This window comes from Scyliorhinus canicula, chromosome 2 (genome assembly GCF_902713615.1).
Source record: "Scyliorhinus canicula chromosome 2, sScyCan1.1, whole genome shotgun sequence".
Taxonomy (NCBI): Eukaryota; Metazoa; Chordata; class Chondrichthyes; order Carcharhiniformes; family Scyliorhinidae; genus Scyliorhinus; species Scyliorhinus canicula.
This window is the reverse complement of record NC_052147.1, coordinates 247903698-247919740: the sequence shown is the minus strand read 5'-3', so window position 1 is coordinate 247919740 and position 16043 is coordinate 247903698. Positions and strand designations below refer to the sequence as shown.

At 45.4% G+C, this 16043-nt stretch overlaps 1 protein-coding gene across 1 annotated transcript in view; it reads left to right on the top strand.

Annotated features, from left to right (window-relative positions):
- LOC119962093 (von Willebrand factor D and EGF domain-containing protein-like) overlaps positions 1-16043 on the top strand; it is a 423161-nt gene that overhangs the window by 93926 nt on the left and 313192 nt on the right. The window contains exon 4 of the mRNA XM_038789945.1: positions 10354-10419. Within this exon, the coding sequence (XP_038645873.1) occupies positions 10354-10419 (66 nt within the window). The remainder of the gene's footprint in view (positions 1-10353; positions 10420-16043) is intronic.

Here is a 16043-nt window from a genome sequence, read left to right as displayed (position 1 = left end):
GCCTCGTTACTTGATTCTTCCATGTTGTCCGCCCTCTGTACAGCTGTAATTTGTTCCCTAACCAGTATTGCAATTCCCCCACCTCTTTTACCTTCCTCTGTGTCTCGCCTAAAACACCTATATCCAGGAATATTTAGCTGCCAGTCCTGTCCCTTTTTTAACCAAGTCTCTGTTACAGCAACCAAATCCAAGTTCCACAAGCGAATCAAGTTCATCTGTCTTACCTGTTATACACCGTGCATTGAAGCAGATGCAGTCCAGACCTCCAGTCCCACTGAATTCGACCACCCCCAGCCAATCCTTCCTCTTAGCCAGTCTGACCCTGGTACCATGCTCATCCCCAGTCTCTACACTTGCTGACTTACTGTTCTGATTCCCACCACTGGGCACTTTTCCCTGGCACTGTCCCTGGGCACTGCCAGCAGGCGGTTCCTTTGGGAAGTTCCATGGGAGGGTTCCCGTCTGCATGGGGTATTCCCCGTTTGCATGGGGGGAGGGGGGGTTCCCTTGTGCGTATGTGTGTGGGGTTTGGGGACGGTCTCTGTATCCTTTGGGGAGGTATTTGCTTTGTTTTAACCGGAGTTTGCCGCTCGGATCTCTGGAAAGCCAACATCACTGGTTCTTTAAAACCCCAGCCCGCTATCGTGGAGTCATGGGTCCTGCCTCCAGAATTATTTTCTTCTAAGTGCTGGACAATATGCTGTGAAAAGCCGACTGTGCAGCTGACATGCTGCACTCTGCTTTTCTTACTTGGTGCAGCACTTAGAAGGAAAAATTGAACACTTTGGCCATTATGTTTGAAAGAGTGTAAGAACATTGGAATCAATGTTCTGCCAAGGATATTCATCAAAAGAATCCTGAATTTACCAATTACTAAACAATGGTACCAGAAGATACCTTAAGCCCCACTTCTTCCTCGCTGTTACCAGACTCCTAAACGACCTTCTTATGGACTGACCTGATTAATACTACACTCCTGTATGCTTCACCCAATGCCCGTATCTATGTATTTACATTGTGGATCTTGTGTTACCCTAATATGTATTTTCTTCATATTTTCTCTTATTTTCATGTACTAAATGATCTGTTTGAGCTGCTCACAGAAAAATACTTTTCACTGTACCTCGGACACATGGCAATAAACAAACCCATCCATCCCTTTGGTTAATTTCCTAGACAAGGGTTTACTACTTAGTTCATGCCTGTGAGTTATCAAAGTAAAATTTGGCTTATCTTTCTGCCAGCTTGGATACAAACAAAATCTGGCCTTTAACACCTTGTCTTTTGTGGAAACTTGCTCTGCACAATTTGGCTTTGGTGTTTCCTACATTACAACAGTCACTTGAGTACTTTATTGGATGTGAAGCATTTTAGGATGCTCTGAGATTGCGAAAGGTGGTGTACAAATTGACTTCTTTTAATTTTCTAAGTTGCTGGGAGAGGGAGATGGGAGATTCTTGGTGAGAGGGCATTTCTGTGATGGGTTTTCAAGGAACAATTCTCTGACCTGAACCTCAGTGAGAAACCATGGGGCGGGATTCTCCCCTATCCGGTGCGGGAGCGCCAGCCTATGCTGGCATCATCCCAGCGCATGCGCAGGGGGGTTCTTCTCCGTGCCGGCCATGGCGGACTGTTACACCGGCCGGCGCGGAGGGAAAGAGTGCCCCCATGGCCCAGGCCCGCCCCTGGATCAGTGGGCCCCGATTGCGGGCCAGGCTACTGTGGCCGAGGACCCTGCAGGCCGCCCGCAGAGCCAGGTCCCACCGGTACGGACCTGGTGTATTTTACACCGGCGGGACCCGGTGTTACACTGAAAACGGGCAGCCACACGGCCCATCGCGGACCAGAGAATCGCCATGGGGGGGGGCCGCTGCCAACGGCCCCCGACTGGTGCGGTGCAATTCCCGATAAACCGCCGCCGGAGAATCCGGCAGCCGGCGTCGGGGCGCGATTCACGCCACCCCCTGGCAATTCTCCGGCCTGGCGGGGGGTCGGAGAATCCCGACCATCATGTGCCAGACCTGGTGCTTTAATAAATGTGTCCTGATTGAAATCTGCCATCATATGCAACTAAAAGTGTAACCGCAGGGCATGGGCTGCATTGGCAATGGCAGTGAGGCTGACTATGGCATTGGACTTTTATACATTTAACTCCTTCGAAAACTGGAGCTGAAGATATGGGAAACATTTTCTCGCCATCCAGGGTTACATAATGGAGGATATTTCAGAGAGTAGCAGGCAAACCACATATGTGGTTCCCTCAGAATTGCAGATTTTCCTATGGTCCAGGGTGGCGTAGGCTGTACATGCATGTCTTTGTGGGTGCTGCATGCCAACCCTCTTACCAGTTACCAAAGACTAAGTCAGACAACAAATCCCATGACTAATAATCTGGAATATAAAGTTAATCTCAGTAATGGTGACCATGAAACTGTCATTGATTGTTGTACAAACCCATCTGCTTCACTAATGTCCTTTAGGAGAGGAAATCTGCCGTCCTTACGTAGCCTGGCCTACTATTGACTCTATAATCACAGCAATGCACTCTGCCCTTTGAAAGGATACAGCAAGCCATTCAGTTCAAGGTCAATTAGGGAAGGGCAACCAATGCTGAGCTTGCCAGTGATGCCTGCATTCTCAGAACAAATAAGGACAAAAAAAATCATAATTTATAAATAAGCCAATTCAATTCCACTCATAAATTTGCGTGCATTGGAAGAAATTAATCTTCTTGATTTTGATTATCTGAGGCGGCCTTGTTGGCTTCTTATTGGGTATAAGGCTGCTCAGCAACTACAGGCCAGCCAGGTGTTGGGAAAGTTTTTAGAGTTAATATCTGGGACAAAATGAACAGTTATTTGGACAAGCATGGATTAATTTTGGGAGCCAACACCGATTTATTAAAAGCAAATTGTGTTTATCTAACTTGATTAAGTTTTTTTGAGCTTGTAACTGAGAGGGTTTGTGAGGGCAGTGTTGGTTTTTGTGACGTACATAGGCTTCCAAAAATCGTTTGATGAAGGACCGCATAAGAAACTCGTTAGCAAATCGAAGCTCATGGATTAAAAGGGACAATAACACATGGATACAAAGTTCACAGAATGACAGGAAGCAGAGTTGTAATTAATGGTTGTTTTTCAGACTGGAATAAATTATACAGTGGGGATCCCCAGGCATCATTAACAGTTACTTGCTTTCTTGATCTATATTGGGTGTGCAGGGCATAATTTCAAAATTTGCAGAGGACACAAAATCTGGAAGCATTGAGAACTGTGATGAGGATAGTGATAGACCTCAAGAGATATGGACAGGTTGGTTCAATGGGCAGACAGGTGGCAGATGAAATGTAATGCAGAGAAGGATGATTTAGGTAGGAATAACAAGGAGGGCAAATAGAAAACAAAAGATGCAGTAGGCGGGATGCAGTCCTAGCGTCCTAGTCCAACCATCTTCAGCTGATTCATCAATTACCTCGCTTCCATCATAATGTCAGAAGTGGGGATAATTGTTGGATGACTGCACAATGTCCAGCGCCATTTGTGACTCCTCAGATAATGAAGCAGTCCATGTCCAAATGCTGCAAGACCTGGACAATATCCAGGCTTGGGCTGACAAGTGGCAAGTTACATTCGCGCCACACAAATGCCAGGCAATGACCATCTGCTACAAGAGAGGATCTAACCACCGCTCCTTGATATTCAATGGCATTATGATTGCTGAATTCCCCACAAACAACATCCATTGATCAGAAACTGAAATGGACTAACCATATTAATGCTGTAGCTACCAGATCAGGTCAAAGACTAGGAATCCTACGGCGAGTAACTCACCTCCTGTCTCCCCAAAGCCTGTCCACCATCTACAAGGCCCAAGTCAGGAGTGTAATGGCATACTCTCCACTTACCTGGATTAGTGCAGCTCTAACAACACCAACAGGAAGTTCAACACCATCCAGGACAAAGCAGCTTGTTTGATTGCTCCCCCTTCCACAAACATTCAAACCCTCCACTACTGATGAATAGTGGCAGCCATGTGTACCATCTACAAGATGCACTGTAGTAACACACCAATGTTCTTCAAACAACACCTTCCAACCCCACGACCACTACCATCTTGAAGGACAAAAGAAGTAGATACCTCGAACCCCACCACCAGGGGGCTTCCCTCCAAGTCACTCACCACCCTGACTTGGAAATACATCACCGCTCCTTCACTGTTGCTGGGGCAACATCCTGGAACTCTATTCCTAACAGCATAGTTGGTGTACCTACACCTCAAGGACTGCAGTGGTTCAAGAAGGCAACTCACCACCACCTTCTGACGGACAACTAGGGATGGGCAATAAATGCTGGCCTAACCAGTGATGCCCACATCCCGTAAATGAATGGTAAAAAAAGGAACAGAGGGACCTGGGGGTATATGTGTACAAATTAATAGAAGTGAGGAAGCAGTTAAAAAGATAAATGGCACCCTGGGTTTTTAAATAGGCCGAGAATAAAATAGCAAGAAAGTCAGAGGAGCCTTTATTAAACACTGATTTGGTCTCAAGTGGATTGTGTCCATTTCTGAATCAGCACTCTATAGGAAGAATGCTAGGGCTTTAGTGAGGGTGCAGAAAAGATTTACGAGAATGGTTCCGGGGTAATTATCTTCGGTTAAATGGATATATTGGAGAAGTTGGTGTTCTCCTTAGAAAAAAGGGTGAAGGGGAAATTTGATAGAGATGTTCAAAATCATAATCGTCTGGGCAGAATAGACAGTGTGAGAACCAAGACCAAGGTAAATGGTAAAAGGAGCAATTGTGACATGAATAAAATCCTTTTTATGCAGTGAGTGGTTAGGATCTAAAATGTGGTAACCGTGTAAATGTGGTAAAATATGGCAAGTGCAGAGAAAACAATTGCAGTACTGTGAGGAAATGGCCGGCGAATGGAACTAGCTGGATTGCTCTTGCATATAGGAGGCATGAACATGATGGACTGAATGGCCTTCTCCACTCTAACTGTTCTGTGATTTTATATCCTGATCACCACCAAAGCAATAATGTATAAAGGCTGCGTTACCTGTTCACTAACTTTTTAGGTATTTGCTTGCAAAGTGTCTACTTTGGCCCAGATTAGGGAAGACATCTTTATGACTCCTTCATGATCTGTCTCTGGCCCTGTGGTTTTGGTAGTTTGCTTTTTATCAATGGTGTGGAATGTCCTGTTTGATCAGTGTGGTGAGATAACCACTGTAGTTAAGCATACTTGAGGTGCAGGGATGTATGCCTGTACCTGTAATACAGGTTCCTCTGGTAAGCCCCTGCCGACTAGCTCCGCCCACAGGGAGCTTGTGTATAAATATGCATGTGAGCCACTCAGACCTTTAGTCTACAGTTGCAGATGGAGGGACAGCATCGTACAACAATAAAGCCTCTATTGTACCAGTCTCTCGGCTTTGAGTATAATTGTTAGCTCGACAATCAGCATTTGCCTTTTCCTTTCTCAGCACTCGGTTTAATCACAATTCCATTTTGAGGGCACATTTGAGGCAATGCTTGGGCATTTCTCTCACATGTTCATGGAATGCTTATTTTGGGATACTTTGGGAAATTTTTGAAAATAATTCTTACTCCATATCACAGACAATGATTTGGATTTTAAGTAGCTGACGATAAAAATCATTTCAAGGATTTGTCTTTATACAATGTTATCACACCTCAAGACACTCACCTTTCTTTTCCTTTGCAGAGCTATTATTGACACCAGAGTCATTATTTCTGCTCTCATGAATGACAGATAAAAAATCTACAGGCTGTCTATTGTTGACATGGCTGTTGAAATTCATTGGGCGAAAAATTAGTTACGGCCCATTTTTGTGTGTTGGGTTGAGGTTTGTAACCTGTCCACACCCATTTCTGTTGAGGTCGGTAATACACTGTCCTCGAGCTGCTTCTTCATTTTCCTGTTTGTAGCATTGATCCAAATGCAGCTCATGTTGCTTTCTGCCTGAGCATTTGGTCAGAGGCCGAGCAGCAGACTTTGATCTCAAGTTGGCACCAGGCTGCTGGTCTGAAAGACAGTCTGCTCCTCTTAAAGGAAGCTTCACTCAGTGAAAGGGAACTGCTGCTGTCTGTCTGTACTGACAATGGCTTCAAGTTAGGGCTGCACAAACAGAGGAGTGAGGCCTCCGAGGTTCAAGAATACAATGCTGCGACCTTTGTCACGGTGAAGGACAGGAGGCGTGAGAAAGCATTTCCAATCGAGGCAATGAGGCTCTGAAGGATTACCCTGAGAAGCAAATGGGAGCAAGTGACCAAGGAGATCAATGCAAGGAGTCTGACCCAGAGAACTTTGCAACAGTGCCATAAAAAAGTCAATGATTCCATGTGGATAGACAAGTTCATTAAAGATATCTTCAAAGTACCCCTTACCCACCACACCAGAATCTTCAAATTCACTCCATGCACCATACCTATGGATTCACACCCATAACATTCAGGATTCACGTCTGACTTGCAAATCTTTCACTTCACCTGTACATGCATTCGAATTATACCAACTTCATACCCAGGTTATTGCCGATATATACCTCCAGCCATTCAGGTACATTACCCAAACACAATGGAACACATTCACATTCTCCTCTCTCTTTAGCTGGGCAATATCTCCAATAACAAGTAGAAACAATACAGAAGTAGTAGGAACAAAGATGCGTGCATCTCTTGTGGAGATAGTTCTCTGGATTACAGGTCCTGCTGCAACAGAGTCTGTATCTTCTAGCATCACTGAGAATATTGAGCCTCAATGGTATGCTCTTCTTTCATTTCTCAAAGCCCAGCCCTCCCTTGCCTTGCTATCTGACTTGATAAGCAAGCTGCTGATGGCAAAATATCTCTTGCTTTCTTCCCCTTGCTCGTCCCAACTTTATCAGCAATAATGAAGAGTCACTTGATCTGACCTGTGCAACCACCAGCTCAGATATGGGCACTGTATATGCCTATGAGCAGAGTGCAATGTCAGACCTGTACATGGTGAGTCAACAGGCACAAGTGGGCTGCAGCCAGCGGAAGGATTAAGGTAGTTGGTGTGCCAATTCATTAGAGGACAAGGTTGCACACAAATTCTGCTCAATTGAGGACAGCAATGGGATGGCTTACAGGAGAAAATTGATGGAAATGCACACCGAGGTGCTAGAGGCGCTGTCAAACCTGCCAGATAGCCTCTTGTTACTGTCTAGGAGTCTAGAAGAGTCTGGCTCCAAGTTGGCATAGGACATCACTCAGAGCTTGCCCACTTCACACAGCACTCAAGTGAATGTTTTCCCAGCATAGGGGACTGCGTTGAAAGCATCTGGAAACACTCAATGGCCTCCAACATCCGTAATGTCAGCTCCACCAACCCTAAGGAGCTGAATTTCTCGGCTGGTAAGATTTACTGAGAACTTAGCTGGTATTGCTGTAAAATATATTTCAAGCTGTGAACTATAATATAAACCATATCTGTACTCACACAGCAAGTTCATGCACACCGCTACAGAATCTGTTCAAATTCTTTGAATACTGTACATTAACTTAATAACTAATACAATCTAAAACCTGGAAATGTTATCTTGAGATTAGTACTATACAAATGCCGGCTGCATTTGTGTGAGGGTACTATGGTAAAATAAATGGATTACCATTCAAATAATGGCCAAAATATTTTCATACAAACACTCTAATATCTCACTTACTGATTATGAATGTTGGGTTTACATTTGTGAAAACAACAATATTTTTCCTATTGCTGGTAACTTTGATGATTTTGAATTATGCCTCTGGGATGAGGACCTGAAAAGCGAACTTCACTTTTGGGAAAGACACAGTTAACCTATCCACTGCCGACAATCCTTGTGCTACAAACTGTGGGCCAATGAAGTAAATTATATGAATGGTCTGAATGAGTGCACTTCTGGCTATTTTAAGTAGTTGGTAAATATGGGCACTTCTTGATCACAATATTATGTAAATAGTGCTAGCACCAACTCAACAATGGAAACATTACAGACTTGCTTTTGGGTGTTTTGAATCCTTTGAAGCAGTTCTGGGCACACACCTTCAGAAGAATATATGGCTTTGGAGGGAATGTAGCATAGATTTATTTCAATTATATCTAACAGTCAAGGGTTAAATTATGAGGAGAGAATTATGCCAGGATTGTGTTCTCAGGAATTTAGAAGATTAAGGAGCAATATAGTTTTCAAAGTACTAAGGGAACTATTCCTAACTATGTTAGGAACTATTTTCGCAGGTTGGAGAGTCTAGGATTGGTGCCATGGATTAAAAATGAAGTCAGACCTTTTCAGGAGTGAAATTAGGAAACACCTCTCTACATAATGGCAAATGTTTGGACTCTGTCTACAAATTGCATTTGAGGCGAGTTCATTGTTAATTTTAAAATCTGAGATTGATTTTCAGTCAATCAAGAACATTAAGGAATATAGGGCACAGGAGGGAATATGGAATTTTGCCTCATCATCCATGATCGCATTGAATGGGGTGGACAGGCCAAATAGCCTGTTCCTTGTTCCTATGTCTTTAAATCCCAAGTGACAAGATGAGCTAATCTTTGCAAGGAGAGGAGAGAGAAATGCCAGCCTGACTGAGCCATTCTGTGAAGTCTTATCCTGTGCTTAATCATCCTTCAAAACCCTCAACATTAAGGGGCCAGTCTATCAAATTTTCACTTACTAAGAGTTGAAAAATGGTGGTGTTATGCCAACCATGTAATCTTTTTACCAATTATATATGCTCTCCATGATACTCTTGCCAGTGAGACAATACAAAGCAAATCACAGCAAAACCAAGATAGTGGGATTGACAAACTCTATTGGATACCATTATTCACTAAAACTCACCAAGATGCTATCAGAGATTGATAACTATGAGAAGAAACTTGGATTGGAATGGATTTTTATTGTCACATGTACCGAGGTACAGTGAAAGGTATTGTTCTGCGTACAGTAGACAGACCATTCTGTACAGGAAAAGAAAATACAGAGGCCAAACATAAAATACACAATGTAAATACATACACACAGGTATTGGGTGAAGCATACAGGAGTGTAGTACCACTTGAGGGGGTGTTGTTGTTTATTCTTACTGATTGTGGTCTATGGGTCAGAAAGTCCGTTGCAAAGTCCTAGGTTTTGGAGTTTTAATATGAGCTTGGCTGGAATTATGGTGTTGAAAGAGGAGCTGTAGTCCATAAATAGAAGTCTGATGTAGGTGTCCTTGTTGTCGAGGTGCTCCAAGGATGAGTGTAGGGCCAGGGAGATGGCATCTGCTGTGGACCAGGTGTTGGCAGTACTCTTGAGGTACCATGGCTTTTCCAACAGAGATAGAACAGGATAAGAGGAAAATGTGGATGCAAACTTGAATAATTCAGTAAGACCTAACAGGCTGATGAAGGAGGCAATAGGAGGGCCTTTCAATACCCAACTTGAAGTTCAGACTGAAGAGATAGCTGCTCATCAAACCGGAGGCGTTCAATTTGGGACTATCCCAGATCATATACTTTTTTTTTATAAATTTAGATTACCCAATTATTTTTTCCAATTAAGGGGCAATTTAGCGTGGCCAATCCACCTACTCTGCACATTTTTGGGTTGTAGGAGCGAAACCCACGCAGACACGGGGAGAATGTGCAAACTCCACACGGACAGTGACCCAGAGCCGGGATCGAACCTGGGACCTCAGCGCCGTGAGGCGGTTGTGCTAACCATTAGGCCACCGTGCTGCCCTCCAGATCATATACTTGATAGAAGATTGGTTTCAGGCAGAAATAAAATGTATATTTTTCTATAAGAATGTGTTATGGATATATTGAAACTGCGTGACCTTTATTTGCATAGACCAGGACATCTCTATTTTCAATAACCAGCACTTTATGGCTTGTAAGATGGGATATGAACATATTAGAATTGAACACTAATCATTTGGCACTGTCAACTCCAGTCATCTGGATCATCATTTTACCTTTGGATAGAAAGTCAACTCCTTTCTGTTGCAGGGAACAACCATGGATGCTTTTCACCTCTTCAAAACGGTCTGATGATTGCAGAATCCTTTGCCAGACCCATATCCATTCACACCTCAGGACATGCATCCTTGATAGAGGTCTTTTCACCTCATGTTATAACATACAGTTGGAGTGATCTGTTAATTAACTGGGCGTGGTGATGAATGAAGAAAAATTGCTCACCAAATGTGTAGTTCTGTTCTTCAAACAGCTCCTGTTGTTTTGAAAATAAAATAAGTCAGATTGCTATTGCTCTGTTTTAATCTTGCTCATCCTAAATGTTTCACTTTTCTACCCTCATTGCAATTAGCAATTACAGAAGAAAAGTCACTGTCCTGTGCTCGAGGAGGAGTGAAAATCGATGGAACCTGTCAAGGTAATGATGGTTTTTGCAAATTTTTCAGTAGAATCCCTTGACTAAATAATGGCCTCTTTTATGTAAATGTTAAGCTATCAGGTTTCCAACTGCTAGATCTCCTAAAATGTTGCTCTTGGTAAGCATAGAATAATAATAATCGCTTATTGTCACAAGTTGGCTTCAATGAAGTTACTGTGAAAAGCCCCTAGTCGTCACATTCCAGCTCCTGTTTGGGGAGGCCGGTATGGGAATTGAACCCCCGCTGCTGGCCTTGTTTTGCATTCCATGGCATCTGTTTAGCCCACTGTGCTATACCAGCTCCTGATGATACACCACATGAGTAAGATTGAACCATTGTACCATATAATGCACATTTATTACTTTGCTTCCGAAGATGAAGATTCTCTTTAAAATGACAAAGTCTGATTGCTGTTAAATAAACACAGGGTGGGGTCATTCACAGTTTCATTGCTGCTTCGAGGAAAATGTTTGCAAACTGAAATTTGGGCTCCGAGTTAGAAGAGGCCAAGATGGAGGCTCTTGATTTCTTTCTCTGTCGATGAAATTGTATTCCATTGAAGACAAAATCCACCATTTTGAAATGTGAGTCAGGAAAACCTTTGGCTGTTGGGACTGTGTGACGTAAACCCCATCCGCCAGGGGAGACATAAAACTTTGGCCGTGGTGTCAAGACCAGCGTTCCATTTCACATCAAGCAACATTAGCAGGCAGAGTGATGAATGAACCAAGGAACAAAGCAAGGAAAGGGGAAGGGGGACAGAAAAGAAGAGGAGAGCTGGAGCAGAGGGAAAGCACTCACTAGAAAGGAGAAGGGGCAAATAGGAGTTCACCGCAGCAGGGAGTCTTGAGTGCAAGTTTTGCTTCAACAGGAGAGGGGCTGATTTTGACTGTGGGTGGCGGGATGGGATTTTATGCCTTAGCGAGGGTGGGGACGTTCAGTGGGTGGATTTGTGCAGTTGAAGTGCTCATGACCGAGAGATGGGTTTTAAAATTCAATTTCTGCTCAGAACCATTTAGCCCCATACCATTGGCTGGGCCTTGGATGTCGCAAACAGTTTATCGGAAGATCAAGAATGCACTTCCCCCAATGTAAATGCAACATTTCAGATTTTCCATTAAATTGTCTGCAGCATGTGAAATTCTGCCATTGTTGCTGGGCCATTGCATATTTTACTACAGACATCAAATGGAGGTGTTTATCATCACACCATTTTTTTTAAGTTAAAAGTTAAGAATTGCTGTTCATTTCCAAATCCCTCAGAAGATTTAATAGGTCTGATAGATTCATTGATAAAGCTGATTACTCATGGTCTATGGGAAGATCAGTCCTGGGGCACAATTTGATCAAAAAAAATCACTCCTTCCACATGAGCCCCCTATCTAATGGCACCTGGCGGAAAGTACCCCACCGAGGCCGCACTCTCCTTATTTCCTGCACTGAGGAGCTTCGATTAGCAGAGCGACTCAGTGCAAGAAGAGATCAAATGGCACCTCGATCTCATGACCCCCCTGACGTGACCCAGACCCCAGTGCCACAACTCATCTATAAGGGGGTCATCAGGCCCTCGCACCCCACCTCATACAGGTAGGTCACTCCCGGGCCCAATCCCCAATGCAGGCAAAATGCAGATTCTGTTGGGGAGGATGGGACTCCCCGCTGATCGGGCACCGAATGTTGTGTAGCCCTGGGTGAGGTGGGGCCAGATGCGTGTCTCCGCCTGGAGGCAGACGGCCCTGGTCGTTCTGGCATCACGTCCTAGGGAAGAGAATGAAACGGCTTATTTAGATTCGCTCGGGCCGGGCGCTGGACCTGGTCCCAGTGGGCAGGGTGTGAAGGGACAGAGGATGGGGGAGGTGTCCAAGTGGGCAGGGTGTGTGAAGGGACAGAGGATGGGGGAGGTGTCCAAGTGGGCAGGGTGTGTGAAGGGACAGAGGATGGGGGAGGTGTCCAAGTGGGCAGGGTGTGTACGCGGACAAAGGATGTGGGAGGGGGGTGTTTGTCATGGAGGGTTGTCTCACTTGTTGCAGCTCCGCCAACCTCGGCATAGCGCGACCTCCCGGGTGCCCAGACCCCCCAACAAGGTCCAGTGCCCTCTGCTCAAACGTGGTGAGGGGGTGCAGGTTGGGCGAACCCCCTCCAGTCTGGTGCCGCTCACGGGTGTTGTGAGCGGTCTTGGCCTGTTGGGGGAGGGGACATAGGTAGATCATTACAATACGGCAGGTATCAGCAGTCTGTTCAGATACTGGCACAGTTTGGGGGTCAAGTTGTCATAAGACCATTGCATCTCTCCACGGGGGCCAGAGCGCTGGGTCTGTGACAACTTTGTGAACCACCCTCAACTAACTGCCCCAATCCCCCTCCACCCCCCGTGCCAGGGGGGGAGGTGGGTGATTAAGTAAAGGGGGGAGGGATGGTTGTGACCAGGGGGCACCCACTTGGCACTTACCCTGGCAGCCCTGGTGAGGTCGTGCATCATTTTTCTGCATTGCTCTGCTGAGCGAGGGGTCTGCCCCACAGCACTAACGGCAGCAGCCACCTCACGCCAGACCTGGCGCACAGCGCTGACAGGTTGGCGATGCCCTCTACGCGGGCAGATGATGCCCCTCCTCTGCTCGATGGCATCGAGCAGCGTCTCGACATCGGCCTCAACAAACCGAGGGGCAGCTCTCCTGATCTCCGACATCATGGCCGACAGATTCTGTGGTCGCCGGCGCCTTTTTACGTCGTCGGGCGGCGTCACGTGGGCGTGGTCGTATCGTTGTCGCGTTCCGTCGTCATCACGCACGTGATTGACGCGGCCGCGTTCTTAGCCCATTTCCCGGACGTGAATACGTCGGGAAATGGACCCTTCCCGACCGTCGTAAAACGTGCCCGTTTTAACGGCCAACTTCGCGATTTTTCGCGGGTGCAGAGAATCGCGCCCAGTTAAGTGGGCTTTTAAGCTGGTTTAACTGTGTGAGCCTGGGTCCCGCCCATTGTGGGCAGGATCCTGATCACAACATTTCGATTTCATAACGATCACCTGGAATCCTAGCAGAGGTTTCTCCTGGGATGGAACAGCTATCTCTCGTCCAGATTCTGGCAGGACGCTGCCGGTAAATCGCACCCCTGATCAATCTATGATCATTCTTACATGAGCTAAATACAGCGGATGCCAGAAATCTGAACAAGAATTCGGCAGGAGTTCCAAAGAACGGTTTTATGCCAGCATGAATTTCCCATGGGATCAAGAAGTCCACTGGCGACAGACGTGAAGCTGATTTGCATCCCATTAATGGGATGCCAGCGGGAAAAGCACGTTGGTCCAGAATATCTCTGGAACAACATTGTGTGCAGAAATTGAAACCTACCTGAAGAATGCCTGGAGCTGCCTCCGGGAGCTCGGGATGGAGTCTGCAAGCAACTTTGGACCCTGGAACACCTCAGCAGTTGATGAGGCGAGCAGCTATAAGTGGTCTTCCAGCTTCAGAGCCATTTGGGAGTTCAGTGTTCCAGTCTCAACAAGCTCCAGGCAATCCACTTCTTTTTCAAGAGGGCCACCTTCTTTCTTCAACGGTGGGTCAGTGATATTGGGCGCCTTTCAAATATGACACCCAGATATGATGGTGGAATGCTGTGCAATCAAGTTCACCCCGCCACAGAATACGACATTAAGCCCCCAAATGCATAGTTAATGAGGTTAGGAGATGGTCTGGTTTCCCTTCGCAGCAGGAAGCCCTCCTCATCCCCCCAGCCATGGGACTTAGTCCCAGATGGGAAAATTCCGACCACAATCTTTCTTGCTTGTGCTTTACCCAGTCACAAAAATAACATTGGGCTTGGCAAGAGTAGACGATGTCGACAAATACTTGCATAAAAATGAAATGTTTTATTCAAAATTAAGCAAATTGAAATTAACGAGAACTGGAAAATTTTTATGAGAAACAAACTATTTTTGCCAACTTTCCAGCATAGAGAGCCATTTTACATTTTATTTTGTTACTCAGCCTGAGGTTTGGCTCATTTACCAATCCTGTACGGAGTAAGTAGGATTACGAGGCCTGGTGACCTATAAAATTGGTTCCCATATTTCTTCTCTCAGTAGAATTATGTTACCAGCAGGTGAAAATGGAGGTGTATAATTCTAGTTCTGTGAGTAGAAGGTTGGATCACCTTTGTTCACCTGGCTGGTTACACACAATCCAGGTGTTTACGCATGTTCCTTTCCATTCCCGTGCCTGGAGCATTGTGCTTGGTCCGAAATTAAAGAGGTGGAGGTTTTTGAACAGGGCATTTATCTTTAGACAGCTACAATTGTAAGGGTTCATTTATATTGGGTGTTCAGTCAGAATGAACTTTACTAACCAAGCCCAGGAATAAAAATAATTAAGTTAACAGAACAAACCAGTTTGGGGTGGTGTTTATTGGAATGTGTTGCAGTGCTTGCTGGACTGCTTTGAAGCAGGTTAGAAATGGAACAGTGAACCATTATAGGGGGTGAGGTTGAATTGTGTTGGCCACCTTAATAATGCCAGACACTACAATGATAGCAACATACGTAGTGGTGGAAATGCACTGTCCTAAAAGTGTTTTTACTATCGGGAATCTTAGTTTGTCACATGTAATTAAAATTATTTACCAAATCGATGAAAAGATTGCTGTGGAAAATATTGAATTCTTTTCCACTACTATGATTTATTATTTTTGCTGAGGGGAACCGCAGTGAAGTAATAAGTTGGGGAATTGTGCAGGTAATTTAAATAAAGCGCTAACCCAATCTGTAGATGCTTTCTGAAGTCTGGGGGAATTGTAGGGGTAAGCTGCATGCTGTCTCTGACCTGCAATAATAACGTGAATTTATGGGCAGCACGGCGGTGCAGTGGGTTAGCCCTGCTGCCTCACGGCGCCGAGGTCCCAGGTTCGATCCCGGCTCTGGGTCACTGTCCGTGTGGAGTTTGCACATTCTCCCCATGTTTGTGTGGGTTTCGCCCCCACAACCCAAAGATGTGCAGAGTAGGTGGGTTGGCCACGCTAAATTGCCCCTTAATTGGAAAAAATAATTTGGGTACTCTAAATTTAAAAAACAAAATAACATGAACTTATGCAGGGCTTTTAACATGGAGTGGGATTTTCCAGCCCCGTTCACCACCAGGATCACCCGGTCCTGCTGAATGTCAATGGACCTCTGGTCGGGCTGCCGTATCCCTCTACAGCAGGCCCATGATGGGACCAGAAAACTCTGGCCCTTGTAAAACGTCCCAAGGCACCTCACAGGAGCATTATCAAAAATAATTTGACCCTGAGCCAAATAAGGAGATGTTAGGGTCGATGATCAACAGCTTGGTCAATGGGGATTGGTTTGAGGACACAATCCCAGCACCAAGGGCCATAGCAGCTGAACACATGGTGGCCTATGGTGGAATGATTACAATCAGGGATGATGAAGAGGTTGGAATTGGAGAGTCAGGGGTATAGAAGCGAAGTTACAGACTGAAGGATATTACAGAGATAAGGTTAGGGTTAGGGGCAGGGTTAGGCCAGAGAGGGATTTTAAAACCAGCATAAGTATCTTAAAATCTTGTTAAACTCGGTGACAGGGAAGATCAGCGAGCACGGTGGGAGGGAGGGGGGGGGGGGGGGT